This window comes from Armigeres subalbatus, chromosome 2 (genome assembly GCF_024139115.2).
Source record: "Armigeres subalbatus isolate Guangzhou_Male chromosome 2, GZ_Asu_2, whole genome shotgun sequence".
Classification (NCBI taxonomy): Eukaryota; Metazoa; Arthropoda; class Insecta; order Diptera; family Culicidae; genus Armigeres; species Armigeres subalbatus.
The window spans coordinates 242,237,840-242,262,362 of NC_085140.1; the positions used below are offsets into that span (position 1 = coordinate 242,237,840).

At 42.1% G+C, this 24,523-nt stretch overlaps 3 protein-coding genes across 11 annotated transcripts in view; 1 reads left to right on the forward strand and 2 right to left on the reverse strand.

The window, feature by feature from the left end:
• LOC134212003 (ralBP1-associated Eps domain-containing protein 1) overlaps nucleotides 1-451 on the reverse strand; it is a 44,150-nt gene extending 43,699 nt beyond the window's left edge. For 5 of the 6 annotated variants that reach the window (XM_062689468.1, XM_062689463.1, XM_062689464.1 and 2 more), the window contains exon 1: nucleotides 137-451. The gene's annotated coding sequence lies outside the window, so the exon portion shown is untranslated. The remainder of the gene's footprint in view (nucleotides 1-136) is intronic. The other variant, XM_062689467.1, reaches the window with a different exon arrangement.
• Nucleotides 452-6,858: 6,407 nt separating this feature from the next.
• The window catches only part of LOC134212007 (serine/threonine-protein kinase RIO3), a 114,422-nt gene continuing 96,757 nt past the window's right edge, over nucleotides 6,859-24,523 (forward strand). The window contains exons 1-4 of one of the 4 annotated variants that reach the window (XM_062689477.1): nucleotides 6,859-6,978; nucleotides 7,069-7,414; nucleotides 7,656-8,874; nucleotides 8,930-9,382. In XM_062689477.1, the coding sequence (XP_062545461.1) occupies nucleotides 7,188-7,414; nucleotides 7,656-8,874; nucleotides 8,930-9,265 (1,782 nt within the window). In that variant the 5' untranslated portion in view covers nucleotides 6,859-6,978; nucleotides 7,069-7,187 and the 3' untranslated portion in view covers nucleotides 9,266-9,382. The other 3 variants (XM_062689479.1, XM_062689480.1, XM_062689476.1) reach the window with 3 other exon arrangements.
• LOC134212009 (nuclear pore complex protein Nup98-Nup96-like) lies at nucleotides 9,878-11,487 on the reverse strand. The gene is made up of 2 exons (XM_062689481.1): nucleotides 11,326-11,487; nucleotides 9,878-11,259 (listed from the first exon to the last, which is right to left on the reverse strand). Exons 1-2 carry the CDS (start codon nucleotides 11,400-11,402, stop codon nucleotides 9,981-9,983), a joined length of 1,356 nt encoding a protein of 451 aa, XP_062545465.1. The 5' UTR covers nucleotides 11,403-11,487; the 3' UTR covers nucleotides 9,878-9,980.

Here is a 24,523-nt window from a genome sequence, read left to right on the forward strand (position 1 = left end):
GCTGCAGTTCAGCCACCAGCATCCGAAGGAAACACCTTTTTCCCTTTTTTTACATTGCACAAGTTGCTACATTCTAATTATTATTCGGGATATTGTCTCCTCAGCATGGTTACGCTAATGAACTAAGGATGCACACCTATTTTTAGCACGATAATCCGTTTGATGATACAGCTGCTGCTGTCTTCTGCGGCAGAACACAATTTTCACCTCAAAACATTCACAAGGGCTTGCCACTTTTTCGTATTGATTGCGAAACGCACTTCAAAGCGTACTTTCGACACAATCTTCATCCACTAACTGTTCGCTAGAGCTTGGCGATCATCTTTATACAATTTTGACACTGATATTTCCGATAATCGGACCAAACGACGACGATATTCAACGCACCATCCGCGACGAAAATCCGAGAGACTGCAGTCGAATGAAAATGCCTGACTTGTAGCCGCAGAGATGAAAATGAAAAAGAAAACTCTTGCCTTCTTGATGATGATTGCGCACCGAAGACTGATGATGACACATTTTGACAGATAAGTTCGAAAGTAATGATTCTCGTTAAACATTTGAAAAGGTCTCCATTGCATCATGACGTCATAATATCAAGGGACTGAAGCAGGAGAACAAGCAGGAGACTGAAGAGAAGGCTAATACGCCTACCCACCATTCATTCAATATGGCGTACATGTTTTTGTTTTAATTTCGTTTGATTTATGATAATAAAACTGTATCGACGAGCTATTTTTCGACATAAAGAAGCCATACACGGTAACCGCAAAATACTATTTTTATGAGTATATTTTACGCAATTTCAGGTTTATACTGTATACGTCACAAAATGGCTTCTTTTTACTTCGCAATAGGGAGTAGAAAATATGCATTTTCATAAGTTTGCCATCAACCTAAAAATGCAGGCTATAGACATCCCTATCTAACTTCCTTAGCCCAAAAATAGCCACCATGTCCCGGGCACAGTGTGCAGATAGACCGCTGTCAGTTGCATGAGATGTCAACAATATCGTCAACAACACCAATGATTGTAGCTTGATAATTGAAAATATCCACAACAATAAAAGAGCAGGATTTATTTTTAAATTCTATTCAAGCTTTTCACGATGAAAAAAAAGACAAATTGTTGTTCTCCATGAAAGTAAAATCAAAATTGATCATGTAGATAAGTTTTGAATCAATTAAACTCATTAGTCATATTTAATTAATATTCCCGATTAAAGTTGAATATTGAAGAAAGCTGAATTTGGATGTTTTATGATGTTGAGCTTTTTTAGATTTGACGTACGTTGCTCGGCGTTGGTGTTGGTGTTGGCTACACTAAACATGAGCTCTTAGCATAGGGCTGTAAAAATGCGTAAAAAAAAGTATCAACCGTTTTCTCTTCGTGTGCCTGCTATTTTGCATTTGTGTTACAAAAACATTTTAATAAGGAAAAATTTGAGAATTCTTTAGCTTTCGGGTAAGAATTATTATTTTGAATATAAAATTTCCCTTGTTTTTGATAGATTACCGAAGCATTAATAGGTTTTATGTGTCCTGTGACCGGCTGTTCAACTTACATTCCAGGTTATGTGCATTAATTGAAAGTCCGTATCAAGCAGTTTCACAGCTTAACATAAATAAGGATTCCGGTTCCTTACGGAGTACCGGCTGTGAATCATTCCTACGTGCTCCAAGCGTTTAATACACTTGCCAAAACTGCAGCCACGATCGGACGTTGATAAATCCTTCACATCCGGAAGACAAAGATTTGGAATTCGAAGACAACGTTGTTGCCGAGGTTGTTACAACTCAATTTGAAAAAATCACAAATACGACTTATTTTAACTATTGTTAATAAAATATACAATATAAACTTGTTTTGTTTCCTTTTACTGAAAAAAAATTAGCATTTTCGCTGAGCCAATCCAATATTTGTTTACCAAAAATGCGTAAATTTCACTCCTGAGCATATTTCATGAAGGGATTAAAAGTACGCAATTTTTGACATAGAGCTTGAATGCGCATTATTGAGTAAAAGAGTTTTACCCATTTATTGGGTAGTCCCAGTTAGTCACCGAAATGCGTATTTTGTACTAATTATTGGGTATTTTGCGGTTACCGTGTACAAACACAAAAGCCTCGATGTAAATATCTCAACCATGTTGAGGTGAACCGGTCAAGGGCCGAAAACCTCATTAATAAAGACAATAAAAAAAATATATATATATATATATATATATATATATATATACCTCAACCAATTGCTAGTTTCCGGCAGGAGACCGATAATTAGCACTAACTGCGTATGAACCAATCACCCTAAATGAGCGCTGAATTCGGGTATACTATCCAGAAACTGTGTATACCAAAAACAGAAGTACCAAAAATGATATTGGGTAGAGTGCCATTGTACCGCGGAGACAGGCGTTTCACCCTACTGACCATGACGTCATTTCGACATAGTTGTTTCATAAGGGCCGAAGTCGCAAATGTAAACAAATCGAGTTTATGTCATAGATCGAACCTCCTGGAAATGTACTATATGTAGCATATTCAAAATGGTACAAAATGTTGTTTTTTGCTGTAAAAACAGAAAAATACAGAAGGGCGATAATACATTTCCGTTTAGTGCGATTGTGCCCCGTTTTCTCCATGGCAGCAAAAGGGCTAAACTGTGTTTCATTTTTGCATTATGACACTTCGTTCTTGCATCAAAAACACATGTTAGCAAAAGGGCGGTGCCACCCACTTACCCGCATTGAAGCGGAGCTGGTCCTCCAGACGGCTCCTACGCTACGATCACCAGCGACGGTGACACCCGCTTACTCGGATCGAAGGGTAGCTTGTCCTCCAGACGGCTCCCATGCTTCGATTACCAGGGGCGGTACCACCCGCTTGCCTGGATCGAAGCGGAGCTGGTCCTCCAAGAGGATCCCACGCTCTGCCAAATAGAGCGGAGCTGTCGCTTCTCGTTGCTGTGTACCGTTTTCAAAGTTATATGCAAAATTATCCTTGCCCAGATTCAAGAGAAGATCAATGCGACTCTCCGGCAGCAGCAGGTCGGATTCCGTGCCGGAAGATCCTGTGTGGACCATATTATCACGCTCCGCATCATTCTGGAGCAGGTCAACGAATTTCAAGAGTCCCTTTACTTGGTATTCATTGACTACGAAAAACCTTTCGACGGTCTCAATCACGAGAATATGTGGGGCACCCTGAGACGCAAGGGGGTTCCTGAGAAAAGCATCGGCCTCATCGAAGCACAGTACGAGGCCTTTTCGTGTAGAGTGCTGCACAGTGGGATCCTGTCCGACCCTATCCTGGTCGTAGCTGGTGTGAGGCAAGCAAGGGGTGTCTCACATAGATTGAATTGAATTTATTTGCTAAAAATTAACCAAGCAACCGAAGCGACTTTATTTCGATATAAATCGAAAATATTTAGAATCAAAAGTTGGTTTTAGCAACGCAGCGATTTTATCACCTGTCAGTGATTGTCAAAATATGACTAGCACAGAGTTACAGGAATTTGTGAAGTTGTTATGAATACCGATGGAAAGATCAGGAAAGTGCTACGTGCTATCCGGGCTAAACATTGTTTTGCAGAATACGTGAATTCTGTCTGGCCATAGCACAGGCGTCCTCACCTGTAACCCAGATCCCAAAAAAAATGAAATGCTTTATGTACTGTGTATTATTTGTAGCAATTTCGTCCAATCCCTGATACGTTGCTGCATTTAGATTTTATCTGCTGCTGCCCCACACAATTATTTTGCTAATACACATCAGAATAGAAGCACCGGTGCATTATTACCTAGTGCATTCGGCTTCGGGGTAGGTGGATAAATTAAATCATTACATGAAACATATCAGAAACCCCCGCTTTGACTCGTATTTTGAAGTCTGGACAGAAGACTTCCACCACACTATCTACTTATCACAATTTACACTACTCGCAGATCGAATTGAACCGGAGACGAACGATTGCCGATCCTTGATTGATCCGTTAACGAAATCTGTTTTAGCAGTAGCAGTAGTTTAAAAAATGAAATCTAATATTCAAATATTTCTACACATGAGCTACGTCAGAGATCAATCACGGATACTTTCGGAAACGAGGAAACCATGCGAATTACCATACAAAAATGCTGCCAAATATGAATGGACAATGAGGCCAAAGAATATGAAAGTTGTGTTTAATATCACATTTACGGCAGCCGCATTTGCGAAACCGTAGATTGAGTATAGTTTCAGTAGGATTTTCTCATTAATCATCAAAGCTAGAGATAGTATCGTCCGGAAGAATACTTCAACATCCAAAACCTAAAATTAGAATACAGTTTGTTATTTATTTAAATAAATAATAAAGGTTATTTCAGATCTCATGCTCAAACTTAATTGTTGATAGAAAAATAAACAAAATAAACAAGTCGATTGATGTCATTGGTAACATGTGAAATCCACGTTTGCTTGGATTACAATTACAGTTCAGTGTCGCAGAAGGTGTGTTGCAAGTTTGATTAAATCGTACCATTTCATAAAAAATCATTACAAATCGACTTTATTTCGATTGAAATTCGCTGCCTTCGATAGCTGTGAGACACCCCTTGGAGGCAAGGATGTATTCTATCACCGTTACTGTTCCTCATCGAAATCGAGGAGATTCTGGTAGATGCGATTGACCGTGTACTAAACCGCGGGCTGTTATGGCAGCCTATAACCATGGAGCACCTAAAAGACTTCGAATTGGCTAATGACGTTGCACTCCTCGCGCAACTGCGCTCTAATATGCAGAGTAAGCTCAACGACCTTGCCGAGCGCTCCTCCTCGGCAGGTTTAGTCATCAACGTCAACAAAACCAAATCGTTGGATGTAAACACGGTGACTCCTTCCAGTTTCACAGTAGCCGGGCAACCAGTGGAGAATGTTGAAAGCTTCCAATATCTTGGTAGCTAAATGGCGTCAGACGGCGGTACCAAGATCGACATAGGTGCACGGATCAAAAAAGCAAGGGCTGCCTTTGCGAGTTTAAGAAATATCTGGAAAAACAGGCAGATAAGTGAACGCACCAAAATACGAATTTTCAACTGAACGTGAAATCTGTGCTGTTATACACTAGCGAACATGGTGTGTATCAGTAGAAAACACTCAACGACTGCAGGCGTTCCTCAACAGATACCGGTGGTCTTGCCCGCAAGTTTATCTTTTCTTCTTCTTCTTCTTCTTATTGGCATTACATTCCCACACTGGGACAGAGCCGCCTCGCAGCTTAGTGTTCATTTAGCACTTCCACAGTTATTAACTGCGAGGTTTCTAAGCCAGGTTACCATTTTTGCATTCGTATATCATGAGGCTAGCACGATGATACTTCTATGCCCATGGAAGTCGAGACAATTTCCAATCCGAAAATTGCCTAGACCGGCACCGGGAATCGAACCCAGCCACCCTCAGCATGGTCTTGCTTTGTAGCCGTGCGTCTTACCGCACGGCTAAGGAGGGCCCCTGTTTATCTTTTCTGTCGTTCTTTTAAAAATTATTTGTTTTGGAAATTCATCTTGGATCCCTCCGGGAGTTCCCCAGCAATATTTGTGTTCTTTTAATAATCTTTAGCAGTTCTCCCAGAATAGTTTTAGGATTTCTTCCAGATTCTCTCGGGATTATTTTTATTGGAAATGCCCTGTAATTTTATTGTGGTTTCCTTTCAAAACTCTCCCGATTCTTTCGGATGTTGTTACATTTTTTTTTCTCCGAGACATCCTTCAGAGAAAAAAAACTGTGGAAGCATTCCTGCTGGATTTTGTCGAGAGATTCTTGTGCGAAATTTCTGGAGGAATTTATTCGACTGCAAGTATAAATCCCCGAAAGAAATTTCCAGGAGGATGGAAGTCCAGAAGGAATAACAATGAAAAAATTAACTACGACGGGTCGCCAGCTAGCCTTGCGATCAAAAGCGTAGAATTGCTCTCCGGAGATTGCGAGTTGTATTCCCGATTCGGTCAAGGATGCTTTCGAGTAGGCTCCTTGGGCATACAGTCGCGATTCGCTGGTTGGGCCACGATCTCGGCCCAACTAACGAATTCGGTTTTTTAGTTGGGCCAACTGACAGCCATTTGAACACGTGTATTTCGACTTGAACATCACAAATGATGTCCAGTGACGCCCAATCCCGTTTTCCGTGTTTACATTGAATTTTGACGTACGGTTGCTTTTTAGTTGGGCCATGACCCAACCAGCGGAGGCCCAACTAAAAAGTGACCCAAGTATTAAAATCCCAACCAGCGAATTCCGACTGTAGTTGTCAGTTGTCACACAAAATACATACGCATGCAATGGCTTCAAATAATTACAGTCGCGATTCGCTGGTTGGGCCACGACCTTGACCCAACTAACGAATTCGGTTTTTTAGTTGGTCCAACTGACACCCATTTGAGCACGTGTATTTCGACTTGAACATCACAAATGATGTCCAGTGACGCCCAATCCCGTTTTCCGTGTTTACATTGAATTTTGACGTACAGATGCTTTTTAGTTGGGTCATGACCCAACCAGCGGAGGCCCAACTAAAAAGTGACCCAAGTATTAAAGTCCCAACCAGCGAATCCCGACTGTAATAATTGATGAAATGCTAATAGAATACTAAGTTCAGCAGCTAGCCAAGTTCCAGTTGAAGTGTAGAGCCATTGAAGCAGATGATGATTACTTTTAGCAACGCCCGGTGAGAACTCAATATGCTTACGAAGTCGCTATACCTAAAACAAAAACCACCGATGGAAAGATGGGGTGCTATCCTAAAATAGCACTCGGGAGGGAGCGCTATTTAAATATAAATAATGAGAATAGCGATGACGACTCCCGTGGAGGTGCTCTAATACGTCCTAATGATAATGAGCGCCAGAAATGCGTGAATTTTAATCAAAGTTCAACCCTGACGGAACTTCGAAAAATTCGAACAACGTCAAAGACGTCAAATTACTCCTTTTTGTGCAATCGATGGTGCGTGTTTTTTTGTTGACGGCCTCGTCATTTCTTTATTTTGAAATCAATTTAAGGAATTTCATAACATTTTTATACCTTTATTCCTAGTGGTCACAGTTATCGACGAGCAGTCTCGTGTGTCCGTTCTTTTTAGTGTTCAAGTGGAAACCTACCCACCTTAAACTAACTTAAAGCCATTCACTCCCATAAAGAAAAATAATACAGAAATGTCTTCACCGTGGGGAACAGTCGCATCGGTCGAGGCCGTAAACCTACAGGAAATTATGTCCGAGGAGTTTGCTCGCGAACTCCAGAAAGAGGAAGGATGGAAGAACCATCCAGAAAGGGCTGCCCAGATAGAAATGGTGCATCCAAAGGAAACGATAAAGCGAAAGGATTTTGAGCCTACGGCAGGATGTTCCAGGGCAATTGATCCAGGTGTGCTTGAAGAAAGGTAAATTTGCTATTGACAGAATATGAAACGTTTGATGTTACCATTTAGTATAAATCAGTAATATAAAGATATTTTTTTATACTGATGAGCGTTGGGGTTAGATTTTATCAAGATGCTATCAACACGAATGATGAACAATCAAAAATAGAAATCTAGGGTTGAAAAAACGAGCCAGCCTCGGGCTGAAAGTCTCTTTAATAAAGATTAAATTTTAAAAAAGTATATGTTTAATCACTTTCAGTGGAGGAGCTTCTGGAGGATTCGCAGAGGAAGTCATTCCGGAAGACGTTCTTCGCGCTATCGAAGAAGCGGATCAGAAGCAGCTGGACTCTGATGTGGCCATTGCGAAGCTGCTACAGGCTCAGTTCGACTGTGAGTACGACGAAGAGCTGAAGCGTGTGGAAGATCATCGGAACAAGAATTCTACAGTGAAGATATCGTTGAAGAACTATCGAATGGTACCGGAGGAGCTGGTTTACGAAGAAGCCAAGGAAATTCCTGTTGATCCGAAAGCTGTTTGGGATCGATTCGAAACGAATGAAAAAGAAGAGAAATCAATCCCTAAGATCGGGTACAAGCTTAACGATGATGGTGAAATAGTCACAAAGCATAATCAGGATATTTCGGGAAGGAAGAACGCCTGCAAGGTAATGTCGTTTCCTCCGGAGTTTTCTACCGGAGATGGTGCGGGCTTTGACATGAAACTATCCAACAAAGTGTTCAATGAGTTGAAAACTCACTCGAAAAAGGCTAGCAAGAAGCAACACAAAGCTCAAGACAGAAAAGAAAACATTGCGACCGCGGAAATGGGATTGGATGAGCCCACTCGTTTGATTCTCTACAAGTGGATCAACAATCAGCTGTTGGAGTCTATCGATGGAATAATCTCGACTGGCAAAGAAGCCGTCATTTTGCATGCCGAAACGGATCCGATGAATCCGAACTTGGAGGAAGGAAAATCTCATCCAAAGGAAGTGGCCATAAAGATCTTCAGTACAACATTGAACGAATTCAAGCAACGAGATCGATATATAAAGGACGACTTCCGGTTTTCGGGGAGGTTTTCGAAGCAGAATGCCAAAGTGGTCATCAACATGTGGGCAGAAAAGGAGCTACATAATCTGAATCGAATGAAAAAGCATGGTATCCGGTGTCCAGAAATTGTCGCGCTCAAAAAGAATATCCTGGTGATGTCCTTCATTGGGGAGAACATGATTCCGGCGCCGAAGCTAAAGGAGGCCATCCTGTCGGAAGCGCAGTTAATTTGTGCCTACGAGGAGATGGTCGAGATCATGTACAAACTGTACAACGAAGCTCGACTGGTGCATGCCGACATGTCCGAGTATAACATCCTGTGGTTCGACGAACAGTGCTGGATCATCGATGTGGCGCAATCGGTGGAACCGGGTCATCCCGGTGCGTTGGAATTTTTGATGCGAGATTGTGACAACATCAGTGCGGTTAGTATCTTGATCTGTCTTTGTACGAATTGTTCCTCAAATTCTGTTCCTTTAGTTTTTCACAAAACGCGGCGTTAGTGGGGTCAAAAGTAAGGAGGAACTTTTCTTTCACATTACCGGAATGGATCCATTGACCCATAATGCGACGATCTTGGAGCGTATTCATATGAAGGGCGATCCGCCACACAAGGTCAACGGAATCGACGACGACACACCGGATCACTTGAAACCGATGGAGTATCCGTTCGATTTTGCGTGGAAAGTGGTTAACCATAAAAGTAACAAAAAGAATAGCATGGTGAGGGTCATAGAAGAATCACAAGTCGGGAGTTCAACAGAAGGGAACGGCGATTTTGAAGGTGGTCTACCGACGGAACGAATAGCTGCCTAATGCTCGTGGGTTGGACTCAAATAGAAGGTAATTTTGCAGATTGATGCTATTTATTAACGACTAATGCGAATGTTCCTTGACGTACATGCTTTGGGTATAAAAAAATATTTAGTCGGAGGTTATCGGCGAACTGCATGGAAAGAAATTCCTTTCGGCTTTATTTCTCATATGGGTAGATCTATTCGTAAAAACTGTAGGAATGCTTGATGAATGCAAAACCAGGAGCCATATTGTCTTTTCTCTTCACTCTGACGTAGGATTCCACTCCTCAATGTTACATTCATAACCCGCGTTCCAAAGAGGCTTTAGAGCGTTCCTGAAACTCACAAGTCACAACTACTCATGTCACCCGTCATCCATCATCACCATGTCTAATCGTGCTAGTTTATGTGGAGATCCTGCTTCGCCTATTAACTACCATAGCTTGTCGGTCACTTGTGCCGTAATGTTGGTTGGTTATTTGATTGTATCACACCAAGGCGAAATCAAACGATTGAAGCGAGACAAGCATCATCACCGCTAGGTGGATTTATCAGGGGTTTTTTTATACATCACCAGAAAATGCACTTTTGTATGTCGAGTCCAATGGATTCAATAAAGACGTATTGTGGGTCATTTTATGATCCTCATAGTTTTGTATTTGAAACCAATTCAGAAATCAAAGCTCTTTGAGCCTTTAAACCAAATACTTATTTTTTAAAATGTAACTCACAGCTCAAAAACATAGCTCCTTGGGTGGAGGTACCGTTGGGATCTTTCCTAGCTCAAAACGATCCGCATTGAACGCATCCAGCTGTTCTTTGGTCAGATCTTCGACGCGGCTGTAAACGGTGGCCGATTGACTGACCATCACGTTTGCGGCACCATGCTGCGGTGTTCCTCCGAACACGCCGGCCGTCGCCGTTCCGAACGGCAATTGTGCGGTAGCGGCCATGGTTTCCGGTTGAGCTGCTTGAGGCGCCGGTAGGAACAAACTCTGCGTTGGGGTTTGTTGCTGGACAGATTGTCCGAATGGTGATTGGGTGGTCACTGGCTGGGCGTTAAATGCCGAAGCGAAGAGATTTTGCTGTGGCTGGGTTGTTGTCGCGGCAGCGAATGGTGGAGCGCTGGTAAACGGATTAGTGGCAGCAGGAGCTGGCACTGCAGCGAATGGTGATCCTGGGGGTTGAGCTTGCGATTGTGCTGCGGCGAACAGATTCTGTCCCTGAGTCTGTTGCCCAAATGGCTGAGCGAATAAATTGCCGGAACTAGCAGCAGCAGATCCGGCAGTGCCTCCAAAGATTGAACCCCCAGTCGCAGGCTGTGCTTGACCTACCGAAGCAAACAATGGTTGAGCACTTCCTCCAAAAACTGCGGGTCCACCAAACACACTACTAGCAGGCTGCTGTTGAACTAATGCCGATGCTCCAAAGATATTGGATGACGCAGTCGTAGTTTGGGCAGGTTTTGCAAAAATATTGCCTCCCATTGCGCTGGTCGTTCCCCCGGCTCCAAATATGTTGTTCGTGGACTGATTTGGCGCTGCTCCAAAAATGTTGCTACCTGCATTTCCTCCCGTACCGAATCCTGCACCAGTATTTCCAAACCCTCCAGCCCCATTGGTTCCCCCACCAAAAATGTTCGCCGTGGAAGCAACACCTCCTCCCCCTACAGGCGCCGCTGCAAATGGGTTCGCTTGAGTATGGGCCGAGGGGGGCTTCGAGGAATCGTCCTGCTGATTGTAAATTTCAATTAATATGCCCATTATGTCGCGGTTGGTAGTCGAGAGCCACTGCATTTTTTGCTTGGCTTCATTGATCATCTGCATCAGTTGCATCTGATAGTTGGGAATGTTGTTTTGCATCTTCGCCTCCAGATACATCATTCGAATCTCCTCGAAACTGACATCCTCGATAAAGTTTGGGACACAGTTTCTCTCCTTGAACGGGCCAAAACATGACAATGGCCACTGATTTCCCTTGAGGGTGACATCGATCTCAGATTTGATGACGGCTCTGAATAGCAAGTTAATCGATAAGAATAAATTGTTTGGAAATTGATCTTTTCGAAGCTATACTCACGGTAGATCGATGTGATCGTTATTGCATTTAGAGCCAAACCGACAATTATTATTGAGGAAATAAGTACAAATTACCATTTTGCTTACAAAAAAATTACGCTGGCAAAAAATATAACAAACTGATGATGGATGTGCGGATGTTTTGACAGTTTCACTTTGGGGCAAAAAAACAAAATAATTAGGGGACATGCATAAAGTACTAAGATGGATCAAGATAAGGCTGGTTTAGAGTAAAATCAGCAGTGATTCAAATCGTTCGGGGCTGTCAGTTTGAATATAGGCTCCGTCAGACGTTGCAAGCAAATCACTCGTGCGAGCGAATGATTTCTGAGAGCACTCGCAATTGCAGTCACACGTAGCAGTTTTTTACTTTAAGCAAATGACAGATTTACTCTCATGCAAATATAAACAAAAACGAAAAACTTGTTTTTCGGCCACAAAATCTAATTTCATTCCTATTTTTGCAGTGCAACAATGCCACCTGAAAACGTTTTCACTTTTGTGAGCGTAAAATTTGCTAGTGCTGCACTAGCAAGCGCAATTTCGTTTCTGCGAGTTGAAATTTTTTAAAGCATTCAGTACACTGTTTGTCTAATCGACAAATATTTGTCATAGCTGTAGGATCCCAGTAGCCATTGCTATATGAAGATCTATGACTAAATATGATTGTCAATAAATTAATTATTATTATCCAAACTACCAAGCGATCAAGACGTGTTTTCTCTCCTACATTATGGCGACGAGGATCAATTGGAAAATTTATTTCGGAGCGATGGCTTGGCCAATGGTAGATATTCATAATGATGTTTGCTGTCGGAAAAAAAACGGACCACAATGTTTTCCTGAGAGGAAAGGATACTTGGTACTCTGAGAAAGATTTCTCGTTGCATTTTGACACTACTCTTAGGAATGAAGTACTCTTTAAGAAATAATGCTCTTTTTGGGGAACCCGGAGTCAGTGGTCAAGTCTATGAGACTGTAATATGAATGAAATCTCAGAGTACAAGTGTGAAACCTCTTCACTGAATGTTTCGAATAAAATGCGAGATTGATAAAATCTCACGGGCCATGGTTGTAGGAGAGTGGTTGTGATCGTTGAAGTTGAAGAGGTCGGTTATTGATACTCTTATTTCAATGAGCCCTTCCTAAACCGATGGTAACACTCTGTGCAAGATACCAAGAAAGGTTGAGCAGGAGGAAAACCCGAAAATCGTAAACAAAACTTGTGTGGGTAGCTCCGTTGCATAATGATAATAATTTACATCTACCGTTTCCTATCCTCGGTGGCATTTAACATTCCAAAACATTCCTAAAATAGGTGAACCATCTTATACCGCCGTTTGTCGAAGATGCAGAAGGCTCGACTGCATTACGGTGGGAGAAATGGCGAGAGCATTTCGATGCGTATTTGATGTGGAAGGATGTCGATGACCACGAAGAAAAATTCAAATCCTTGATGTTATTCGGTGGTCCTGATGTCCGCAAAATAATATCAAAAATTCAAATTGATGAAGACCATGTTTTGGGAAATCGATATCAAATAGCGACGCGAATGCTCGACGAATATTTTGTCCCACGAATGTCGAAAGCGTATGAAAGGCAGAAGTTTCGTCAAATGCTACCGAGCTCAAACGAGAAACTTGACACTTTTATTATTCGACTGAAAAAACAAGCGACCTACTGTGATTTTGGTGACCAAACTGATAACATGCTAGTAGACCAGGTGATTGCTACAACGAAAAATATACAACTTCGACGTAAATTTCTGGAAAAAGATTATACGCTCGATCAGGTGCTAACCTTAGGGCGCACACACGAGTCTGTTGATCTGCAACTTGCTGCCTGGGATACCGCAACGAAATCGAAAATGGAACCTGCTGAACTCAAAACTGATCCTATTAATGAATCCATTCTTAGAGTCAACACCGGAAGAAAGTTTCATGCTCGTACAAGATGCACCCGATGTGACAACCAACACTCATCAAGCGATCCGACCTGTCCAGCGAAGATGCAGAAATGTCGAAGCTGTGGAGTAGTTGGACACTTTGCACGATGTTGTTTCCTAAAGAAGAAAAAGGCGAGGCCAACCGAAAACGCGGAAATCCCCAAGAAAAAACGATTCGTCCGTGATGTACATGAAACTGTCCCAGAAAATAATGAAGATGATGTTTTCGACCTATTCCATCTTGGCGGTAAACTAACAGCTAAAATCGATGTTGGAGGAGTACCTGTGGCGTTTGTAATCGACACTGGTGTCGATGAAGATATTCTGAGTGAAGAGGATTGGCGTATCCTGAAAAACGTTGAATTCGAATTATCTGGAGAATATCGTATTATTTGTTTTGCATCAAAAACTTTAACAACTACTGAACAAAAGTATGCGCAAACCGAACGCGAAGCCCTAGCTCTCGTATGGGCATGCGAAAAGTTCCATTATTATCTATACGGAAAATATTTTTGGTTGGTCACCGACCATAAGCCATTGATTGCCATTTTTGAAGAAAGATTGAAGCCTTCGTCACGAATTGAAAGGTGGAAGCTTCGGTTGATGGCTTATGATTACAAAGTCATGTATCGTCCTGGTAAAACAATATAGCAGATCCATTGTCTCGGTTGTGTAAATCCATTCCAGACAGAGGAAATTGTTTCGATGAGGAATCGGAGAGAATCATCAGAGCTGTAGCTACCGATTCGTGCCCGATTTCAATAACTGTCGATGACATAATCGCTGCCACAAAAATGGACATAGAACTGCAAGAACTAATTAAATGGTTACCATTTCCACCGCGACGATGGCCCAAGACTTTACATAGATATAGGAAGATAAGTGATGGTCTAACTAGCGACGGTAGCTTACTTCTGAAGGACCAAAGAATCGTGATACCAAGGATTTTGCAGAACCGTATTTTACAGCTTGCACATAACCCTCACTTGGGTGCATCATCTATGAAACGAAGATTGAGATCAAAAGTATGGTGGACTCGCATGGATCAAATGGTAGATAGCTTTGTTCAAGACTGTACAGAATGTGTATTAGTGTCAGAGCCAAACACTGAACCAATATCAAGGATAGAAGTACCTAACAGGGCATGGGAAAAGGTAGCAGTTGATTTCACTGAAGTTATAGACGGACTGCATCTTCTAGTAATCACGGATTATTTTTCAATATATCTTGAAACAGTAATCGTCACATCAATGACAGCAAAGAATACAGTGACTAAACTGCGTGAAGTTTTTGCAAGATTCGGTTACCCTGAAAAACTTGTTTGTGACAATGGACAGCCATTTTCTTCAGAAGAATTCTCAAAATTTTGTCGCTTGAACGGGATAACCATAAACCACACGGTACCATATGCCCCATTCCAAAATGGATTAGTTGAAAGGCAAAACCGCACATTACTCAAAACAATTCGGATCAGTGTCACAAGGGGTCGAAACTGGAGAACAGACTTACAAGATTTCTTACACGCCTATCGTGCTACACCACACATAATTACGAACTATTCACCATCTGAACTTATGTTCGGCTGGAATATACGTGACAAAATACCAGGAAATCAGAGAAAAGTAAACGTTAATCAAGCAATGGAAAATGATAGATTAGCCAAGGAAAAGGGAAGAAATTACACAAATAAGAAACGACGGGCTAAGATGTCAAACATTGATGTTGGGGACACAGTTGTTGTCAAAAACTCAGTCAAAAAGAACAAACTAACACATACATTCAATCCTCAGCAGTATTTGGTTACAAAAAGAGAAGGAACAAGATTGCATCTGCAGAATACAGATACCGGAGTAATCTGTGACCTCTCATGTCAACCATGCGACGAAAATTATTTATCAGAATCCTCTTCTTAATCAAAACTCCTGACTCAGAATTTTCTCCAAAATGGTATCTCAATTGAATCTATCATATCTTTTAAATTTAAAGAAATATTATTAATACGATCTATTGCAGATGGTCTAGATGTCGAAATCACAGCCACACCTCAATCAAACAAGGAGCAACAAAAGAACCGGACAGCAAATCGGAAACGATCTAGTGAAGCTCTAATAACAGAAGTGCAGAGAGCAACTGGAAGAATAAAATGGAAACCAGCTCATTTAGACGATTATAAACTATATAAATTAAATTCAAACTAAATAATTATAATAAATATTAAGTAATGAAAAAAGGGAGAGAATGTAGGATCCCAGTAGCCATTGCTATATGAAGATCTATGACTAAATATGATTGTCAATAAATTAATTATTATTATCCAAACTACCAAGCGATCAAGACGTGTTTTCTCTCCTACAATAGCATGTTTTAACAAAATTTGACGTTTGCTGATTATTTGACATGTGCCAGTACACGGTGAGCAAATATTTGAATATAACTTATTTGTCAAACATTATATTTGAAAATTTTGTTTGATTATTTGTCAAATGTTATTCAAAAGACAGTACATTGTTTGTCGTCAAACTCACATTAGACATTGTTGTTTTGCTGTGGTTGTAATTCAATACATAATATGTAATATGATAAATTTTAAACTATTCTGAATATGGAATAGATGGCATCTTCAGTTGCGGCCATTTTTGCCTGTATAGCTATTTGCTGATGGAGGGTGAGGACGAATTCCAACCATACAGCAGAGTTTGGGTTCATGACAGTGTCGAGAAACAGACGCCGAATTTTTGCAAGAGCTACGCAGCAATCAACCTAAATTGTACAAGAACTTCGTCACTACCTTTTAAGTTTATTTAAGTTATCCAGAAGCAGGACACGAGTATGAGAAAATCAATATCTCTAGCAGAAAGATTAACACTGACTATGAGATTTTGCGCTACCGACAGACAGACGACAATCTTCAGAATTGTTCCAGAGGGTTGCCGGGCCATATACAAGGTCCTTGAGGAACTTCTATAATCTCTTTTGAAAATGAATGCTCTAGAATCTCACTGTTTTGTTAATGCACATTTAAAAAAACTCACCACCCTATCAAGGAGGATTACATACGACTTTTTTCTCATGAACAGTTCTTTCTAATTTTATTTTCTAGTAGCAGATCCGATGAACTTCGTTTCGCCTAAAATTGATTCATTCTCTAATTAGTTCTGATTCATTTGTATGAGAGCCCCCGTTTCCATGAGGGGCAGGGATTTCAAACCACCTCATAAACATATCTTCTCTTCCAAAACCTCCACATGTCAGATTTGGTTCTATTTGCTTCATTAATTCTCGAGTTACGATGAAATTTGTGTTTCATTTGCATGGGAACCCCTCTTGACAAAGAGGGAAGGGATCTCAAGCCATGTTAAGAACCTTCCCCGGCCCCAAATACCTATGCATCAAATTTTCACGCCGGTCGGTTCAGTAGTTTCCGAGTCTATAAGGGTCAGACAGACAGAAATTCATTTTTATGTATATAGATTTTATTGCCCCATATTTGCTGGGATTCCCTTGGTCTATGTTCCTCTATGGTCGTTCAATGTTCCCCGAACATTTGGGTCCCCAGGTCCGATTAAACCACATGTTATTAAATTAAATTTTCAAGGAGCCGTCTACGAAATATCAGTGGACCTGAACTATTTGAAGAATCGTGAAACTCCCCCAACTGCATTGAGGATAATCCGCACATATTAATCGTAGAAAATCCATAAATTTTTATTCCAAGATTTATTTATCCCCGAACACACTTGAAACAAATAGGACAATGTTATTTTTCCTGAATTGTTTTGATGGCTAGACCAACATTTGAAAAGGGCGTAACAGCCAAAATTTATTCTCTCTGATTCTTCGTCCACATATAAAGCTTTATATGGAGACGAAGAATCAGAAGGAATAAATTTTGGCTGTTACGCCCTTTTCAAATGTTGGTCTAGATAGATAAGTTCAAGTTTAAAATTATTTGTAAGTATTTGCAACTCAACATCGTTGAAGAGTTGCAAACATCATCAAATATTTGAAGTTTTGACAGTACACTATTTGTCATTTCTGCAAATATTTGTTTTGCGCAGTGTTGCAAATATTTGATAAACGAATATTTGACAAGTCAGTACACACAAAACAAATATATTTGTTGAAATTTAGTAAATATTTGTCAATTAGACAAACAGTGTACTGAATGCTTAACGCTTAGCAGTCACACATTGCAAGCGAGCGTTTGCTTACCAGTTGTCATTTGTGTGCATGCAATCACTTTCAGTATAGTCAGACAGGCAAATTTTTGACAGTTGTCGTTTTCTGCGAGTAAAGTGCTCGTTGCGAGTGATTTGCTTGCAACGTCTGAGGGCACCTATCTGATATCTGATATAGATATTGAATCTGAAACTTTTTACTTTTTAAGCTTTTAACTATAGGCGAGGGAGTATTTTTTATGCTTTTTGTGGAATGCGAATGGAATTGGAAATGAGTAAAAAAAAAATTCCATTCAAAGAAAAGAAAATTTCCATGAACAGCAATCAGTCAATTGATGGATATCAAAAGTTATACAGACTCGGTTTGGCGTTTCAGGCAAGTATGTTATATTTTTAAATGTTTCAGATATCAGATCATTTACATTGTTATTCTGTTATCAGGAATCGTGACTTCAGAACTTCGAACGCATATCTTCTTCATATTGTCAGCCAAACACAGTGGGCAATAGAAAATGTTTATTGCCGATTCAGAGTTTCTTCTGAACTGCTTGGCCATTCGAGACCTTACCGCTTTATTGCTGATCAAATACCGGAATCTCGACCGGAACATCATGACGCTGTTCAGCACCAACCAATCTCCTTAAAATCGGAGAGTTCATTAGAATCATCTGGGAGTCGTTCCAGCCGAATCCATTTTGACCACAGATGAAAACAGCCAAGGACACCAAGTTAAGTATTGGTTAAAGTGCAGTACCCAAAGAAATTTGAGAACAACGTCAACAATAAATGCTACCGCCGTGATCTTCGCAAATCTGCTCCCGGACGTATCAGTGCGGCCGCAACAACCTGGCGCAATGAAGCAAAGCCAGACACCAACATTATTGGAAGCTGTTTAGTGCTTAAGTCCCCAAGAAATATAAATATCTTCTCTTCTATATACATAAACATGAATTTCTGTCTGTCTGACCCTTATAGACTCGGAAACTACTGAACCGATCGGCGTGAAAATTTGTATGCAGAGGTTTTTTGGGCTGGGGAAGGTTCTTAAGATGGTTTGAGACCCCTCCCTTCTTTGGAGAGGGGGGCTCCCATACAAATGAACCAGTAATTTCTGCATAACTCGAGAATTAATCAGACAATAAATCAATTTTAGACGAAACAAAGTTCGTCGGGTCTGCTAGTAAAAAAAAAATAAAACTACTTCTTAATGTATGGCTGCCTTGTGTTCTTATTAAAATAAATTAAATTCCGAAAACATACCAATTTTTAAAAGCAAACTTATGCATGGAACTTTATGGGCCAAACACAATTGATACGTTTGCGTGCGTTTTGACAGTTTTGCCATGGGAAAACTGTCAAAACGCACGCAAACGTATTCATTGTGTTTGGCCCATTAGGAGTAAAAAGTACCCATTTCCATTCTGTTCCCAGAGTTAAAAATTACTCCTTTTTACCCTTCTTACATCCTAAGAAGGGTATAAAGATCGCTTGAAAAACCGACTTTTTATCTGAGGCTCGGAGACCCAAGTCGTATATACCAATCAACTCAGCTCGACGAACTGAGCACATGTATGTATGTATGTCTGTGTGTGTGTGTGCGTTACAAAAATCTCACATCAAGATCTCAGCCGTCCGTGGACCGATTTGCACGATTTTAACACTAAACGAAAGCTATGACTTCTGCATTGTACAAGTTCAATTTTTTTTTGCAATCGGATATTTGGTTCCAGAGATATGTGAGAAATACGAACATGAAGTGTATTCTCAGAAAACTAACAAAATACTGTCACATGAATATCTCAGTCGTCTGTAAACCAATTTGCATGATTTTATCTTTAAACGAAAGCTATGACTTTGCCATTGAACCCATTATATTTTGTTTTTGCAATTAAACATTGGGTTCCGGAGATATCTCTGAAATACGAACATAAAGCATTAGACGTATCAACTTCACACATTGGTAAAATATGTCCCATCTGTTTTATCTATGCAATTATAGGATCTTTCGTCGGAAAATAATAAGAACTACCGTTCAAGTTCATAGTCTAAAAGGAACTGTTTATTCAACCGTATATCACGAAAGCAGAGCCCTGCTTCAAGCTAAACTGTAACTCTTCTCTGAGCACCCAATCAGTGGGTTGCGTCGGTTTAACCGAACGCCTAGTTACTACATCATCAAGATCTCAGTCGTCCTTGGACCGATTTGTGCGATTTTATCTTTAAACGAAAGCTATGTTTTTGTCATTGGACCCATTAATTTTTTTTCTGCAATCGGAAATTCGGTTTCAGAGATATCTGTGAAATACGAATATGAGACATATTTTCAGACTACTAATGAAGAATTGTCACACCAATATCTCAGCCGTCTATGACCCGATTTGAACTCTTTTGGGCTTAAACAGAAGCTGTAATATTGCATTTAAGGCGGCAAATCAAATCTGCAGTCTTTTTGTATTTTTTAAAAATTGTTAAATTTCCAGAAATATCCCTTTTTACTCTTCTTACATCCTAAGAAGGGTATAAAGATCGCTTGAAAAACCGACTTTTTATCTGAGGCTCGGAGACCCAAGTCGTATATACCAATCAACTCAGCTCGACGAACTGAGCACATGTATGTATGTTTTTTTTTCTCCCTAAACAATGGAGGGGGAATCTGCTCAACAGACATCCTGGGTTGACCAGGAAGTGCGGGGTTAGGGATCACCGAGGGAGGCAGGACTACATTCCCGACCTGCTAAACCGTTTCCATTGCCGCCAAGCCCATAGTCCCTTCGGTACAACCAGAAAGTAATGCTTCAAAGGGGGGCCAGTGCACAACGCACCATCGAGGTTAGCAGGCATGACGCACCCTCGAGGTTAGCTGCGTGTCCTTGCAGCATCGAACATCATGACTCGCTTTTTTAGAAGAACACCATGGTATCGTGCCAGCGCATTGCCGGCTTTCCAGGTGGCCTTACCACGCCCTATGTCCTCGGAAGGTGGGAAGGGTCGACTTCGCGCCTGCTTCCCTCTGTACGACTGGTATCAAGAATGATGATGCCGCGTGCACCCCAAATTGACCTTTCTGCGATAGGGCCTATTCGCCAGCACACAGAGGGACTTGCCGACGCGGTGCCTACGCCTGCCCCAGCCTTGACGAGTACGCCTTTCCGTCCTCGGGCTCGGAACCCGCCCGGTTGACCAACGCCGCGAAAGCGACGATACCATGTTGTTCTTCGCGCGGCCACTTGTTCGGTAAAAGGATCGAGTTCGACCACAGAGCATGACCACCGGTATGACCCATGAAGCCGACTCCGATCCCTTGGACCACCTCTTATTTGCGCCTGAACTAGCCATCCTTGAGTCCACGCGCCACCTTCTATGTAGCTCCGAGGCGATTTGGGCGATAGCCGATAAAACGGCGTTCCAGCCAACTTCAGCTTTACACATCCTCCGAACTAGGTTGTCCGGAGTAGTGTCCAGACCACATGTGGCAAGCATGTGGTCACGCATTGCGCGAAAACGTGAGCACACGAACAACACGTGTTCCGCCGTTTCCTCTAAACCTGCGCACACCAAACACTCGGGCGAGGCCGAGCAAGCCAGCTGCGTTACCTGTATTTTGATTTTGCAGCACGCTTAAACGCCGGGCACGTCGAACCCCCCATGGGGTGCTTGCTGTTCACAGCTTTGCTGGAACAAATCAAACAATTGGGAGGGTTCGTGCAGCATTGTGCCTTATGTCCCTCTAATCCGCAGCGTCGGCGGAGATTGCTTCTGTCAGGACCTTTGCAGTCCCATTGCTTGTGCCCCGGTTCCAGGCACTTGAAGCAAACTTCGGGTTGCTCGTATATGCGCACAGGGCATACCGACCATCCCACTTTGACGCTCCCTAACTTGACTACCTTGGAGGCGTCCGCTGCAGATAGCCGAACCAATGCTACCTGCGTCCCTGCCGGACCTTTCCGTAGCCGAACGGCTGCGGTGGGCGTCTCCACTTCACACTGTCGCCGCAGTGCCGTGACGAGCTCTTCGACTTCGGTGATCTCGTCCAGGTCTTTAACCCTTAGATTCACCTCCGTCGTGAGTGCCCTCACCTTGACCGTCTCGCCTAGGACCTCCTCCGCCAACTTCTTGTAGGCGGCGCCCTTTTGCGAGACGCCCCGCTTCAGCTCGAGTATCATCTCGCCCATCCGGGTACGTCTTATTCGACGTACGTCGACGCCGAGTTCACCGAGCTTGACGTCACTCCTCATCGCCTTCAAAACATCCGAGTACTTAGCCTCGTCCGCCGTGATGACTAGGGCATCGCCCCTGGAGCGATTGGCGCCTACCCTAGACTTCTTGCTACCCTCATTCGCCTGGGCCTTCTTTTCGGCCCTTGACGTCTTCGGTTTCCTCTTGTTCTTGACCAGGGTCCAGGAGGCGTTACCCCCTCTATTTCCCTGGTCTGGTACGGCTGAGAACTTTCAGTCTGCCGTAACCCCTTATCACCGTCTTTCCTGTGTGGACGGACCTTTCCAGGTCCTTCCTCCCCCTGTTTTGGAGGTACCTGACCGGGGTTCAGCTTCCCAGCCCCACTACCCATGTTCGGGGTGGTAACTCTCCGCGTTTTGGAGCGGCCCCCAGGGAGCTCATCCCCTGGAGACTGTCTCCCCCGTTTTTGTGTCTGCTCCGTTGGAGCAGTCACCCCCGACGTACCCGCAAATACTTGAGCCTCAGTCTGGGTAGACTTTGGCACCACCGTCTTCGCTGGCACGCCTTCGGTCGATTCGACCTTGCCCGAGTCCGCGAATCCTTGGGCCTCAGTCTGGGTAGACCTCGACTCCACCGATTTCACGGGTTTACACTTGGCCGTCCCGACCGCCCTCTCCAGCTTGGCGTCCAGCATCGACTTTCGAAGTTTCTGCAAGCTCCTCTTGAGGTCCTTGCTGATATTATGCTTCGATGACGCAAAGTCGATGATGGCGTCCAGCTGTTCCGTCGCCACCTCGAAGGCCGAAAGCCCATCGCGTTTGCGGTTCATCGCCTCCACAAGCCATGGGCCGTCAATAACCCCTACCGGCGTTTTTATAGCCGAGAGGAAGGTTGAGTGACCCACGCTGGCGCTGCGCACTGAGCTGCCGACTATTGCCTCTGGCCTCCTAGGCGGAGACCTGAACAACCCACCTCTTGCGAAGGGGTTGTCGCCTACACTACTACCACTAATTGAAGAATTGACTTGGTTTTCCATTTTGGTCCCACGTAAGGGACAATTACTGTGGAGGGTGCCCAGGTACCCCACAGGCTCCGTTAAAGGCCTAGCTAATTATTTCACCCCCCTGGCCATGCATCCCCTCGGCACGGGTCGCTTGACGCCTTGGGATTAGGGGTTAGGGACGATGGTCCCGGTCTAACTCGCAGTGGCCATGGGGAGGGGTCGTCAAGCCCTTGGACAAAGTCCCTGCTGCCCCCTGTGTGTGTGTGTGCGTGTGTGCGTATGTGTGTGCGTTACAAAAATCTCACATCAAGATCTCAGCCGTCCGTGGACCGATTTGCACGATTTTAATACTAAACGAAAGCTATGACTTTGACATTGTACAAGTTCAATTTTTTTTGCAATCGGACATTTGGTTCCAGAGATATGTGAGAAATACGAACATGAAGTGTATTTTCAGAAAACTAACAAAATACTGTCACATGAATATCTCAGCCGTCTGTAAACCAATTTGCATGATTTTATCTTTAAACGAAAGCTATGGCTTTGCCATTGAACCCATTGTATTTTGTTTTTGCAATTAAACATTGGGTTCCGGAGATATCTCTGAAATACGAACATAAAGCATTAGACGTATCAACTTCACACATTGGTAAAATATGTCCCATCAAGATCTCAGTCGTCCTTGGACCGATTTGTGCGATTTTATCTTTAAACGAAAGCTATGTTTTTGTCATTGGACCCATTAATTTTTTTCTGCAATCGGAAATTCGGTTTCAGTTATATCTGTGAAATACAAATATGAGACATATTTTCAGACTACTAATGAAGAATTGTCACACCAATATCTCAGCCGTCTATGACCCGATTTGAACTCTTTTGGGCTTAAACAGAAGCTGTAATATTGCCATTTAAGGCGGCAAATCAAATCTGCAGTCATTTTGTATTTTTTAAAAATTGTTAAATTTCCAAAAATATCCCTTTTTACCCTTCTTACATCCTAAGAAGGGTATAAAGATCGCTTGAAAAACCGACTTTTTATCCGAGACTCGAAGGACCAAGTCATATATACCAATCAACTCAGCTCGACGAACTGAGCATGTGTATGTATGTGTGTGTGTTTGTGCGTGTGTGCGTGTGTGCGTTACAAAAAAATGTCACATCTAAATCTCAGCCGTCTGCATGATTTGCATGATTTTATCTTTAAACGAAAGATATACCTTTGCCCTTGAACGCATTGAATTTTTTTACGAACATTAAGTGCATTTCCAGAAAACTAACAAAATAATGTCACATAATGATCTCAGCCGTCTGTGATCCGATTTGCACGCTTTCATTTTTATACGAAAGCTATGGCTTCGTGATAGAACCAATTAATTTTTTTTGGAATCAGATGTTGGGTTCCAGAGATATCTGTGAAATACGAACATGAGGCATATTTTTAGAAAACATAAAAAAATGCCAAATCAATATCTCAGCCATCTATGGTTCGATTTGAACTCGTTCGGGTTTCAACGGTTGCAAATCATCGGGCTTGGTTGCAAATCAAATCTGCAGCCTTTGTGTATTGTTATTGAAAATTTTAAAAAAATTCAAAGGTATCCCTTTTTCCTCTTTATTGAAATCGATAAAAAATTATCATTAGTGTTTTCTTAGCTTATTTCGCTTTTTATTTATATACGACTTTCACACTTGCTGCTGATATCTCTGAAATCCGAAAAAAATTTACCAACTGATTCGAACATTTTTTCGAGCATTAAACTTCGTTTATTTGTTATCCAATCAAAGTTCATGTTTATGCATAGAAATTGTAATATGCAGTGCACCCATAACCTTTCAAAAGTGTAAGAAGGGTTCCATTCACTGTAGGTGGATTAAGTCGGGTTTTACTTGTAAAAAA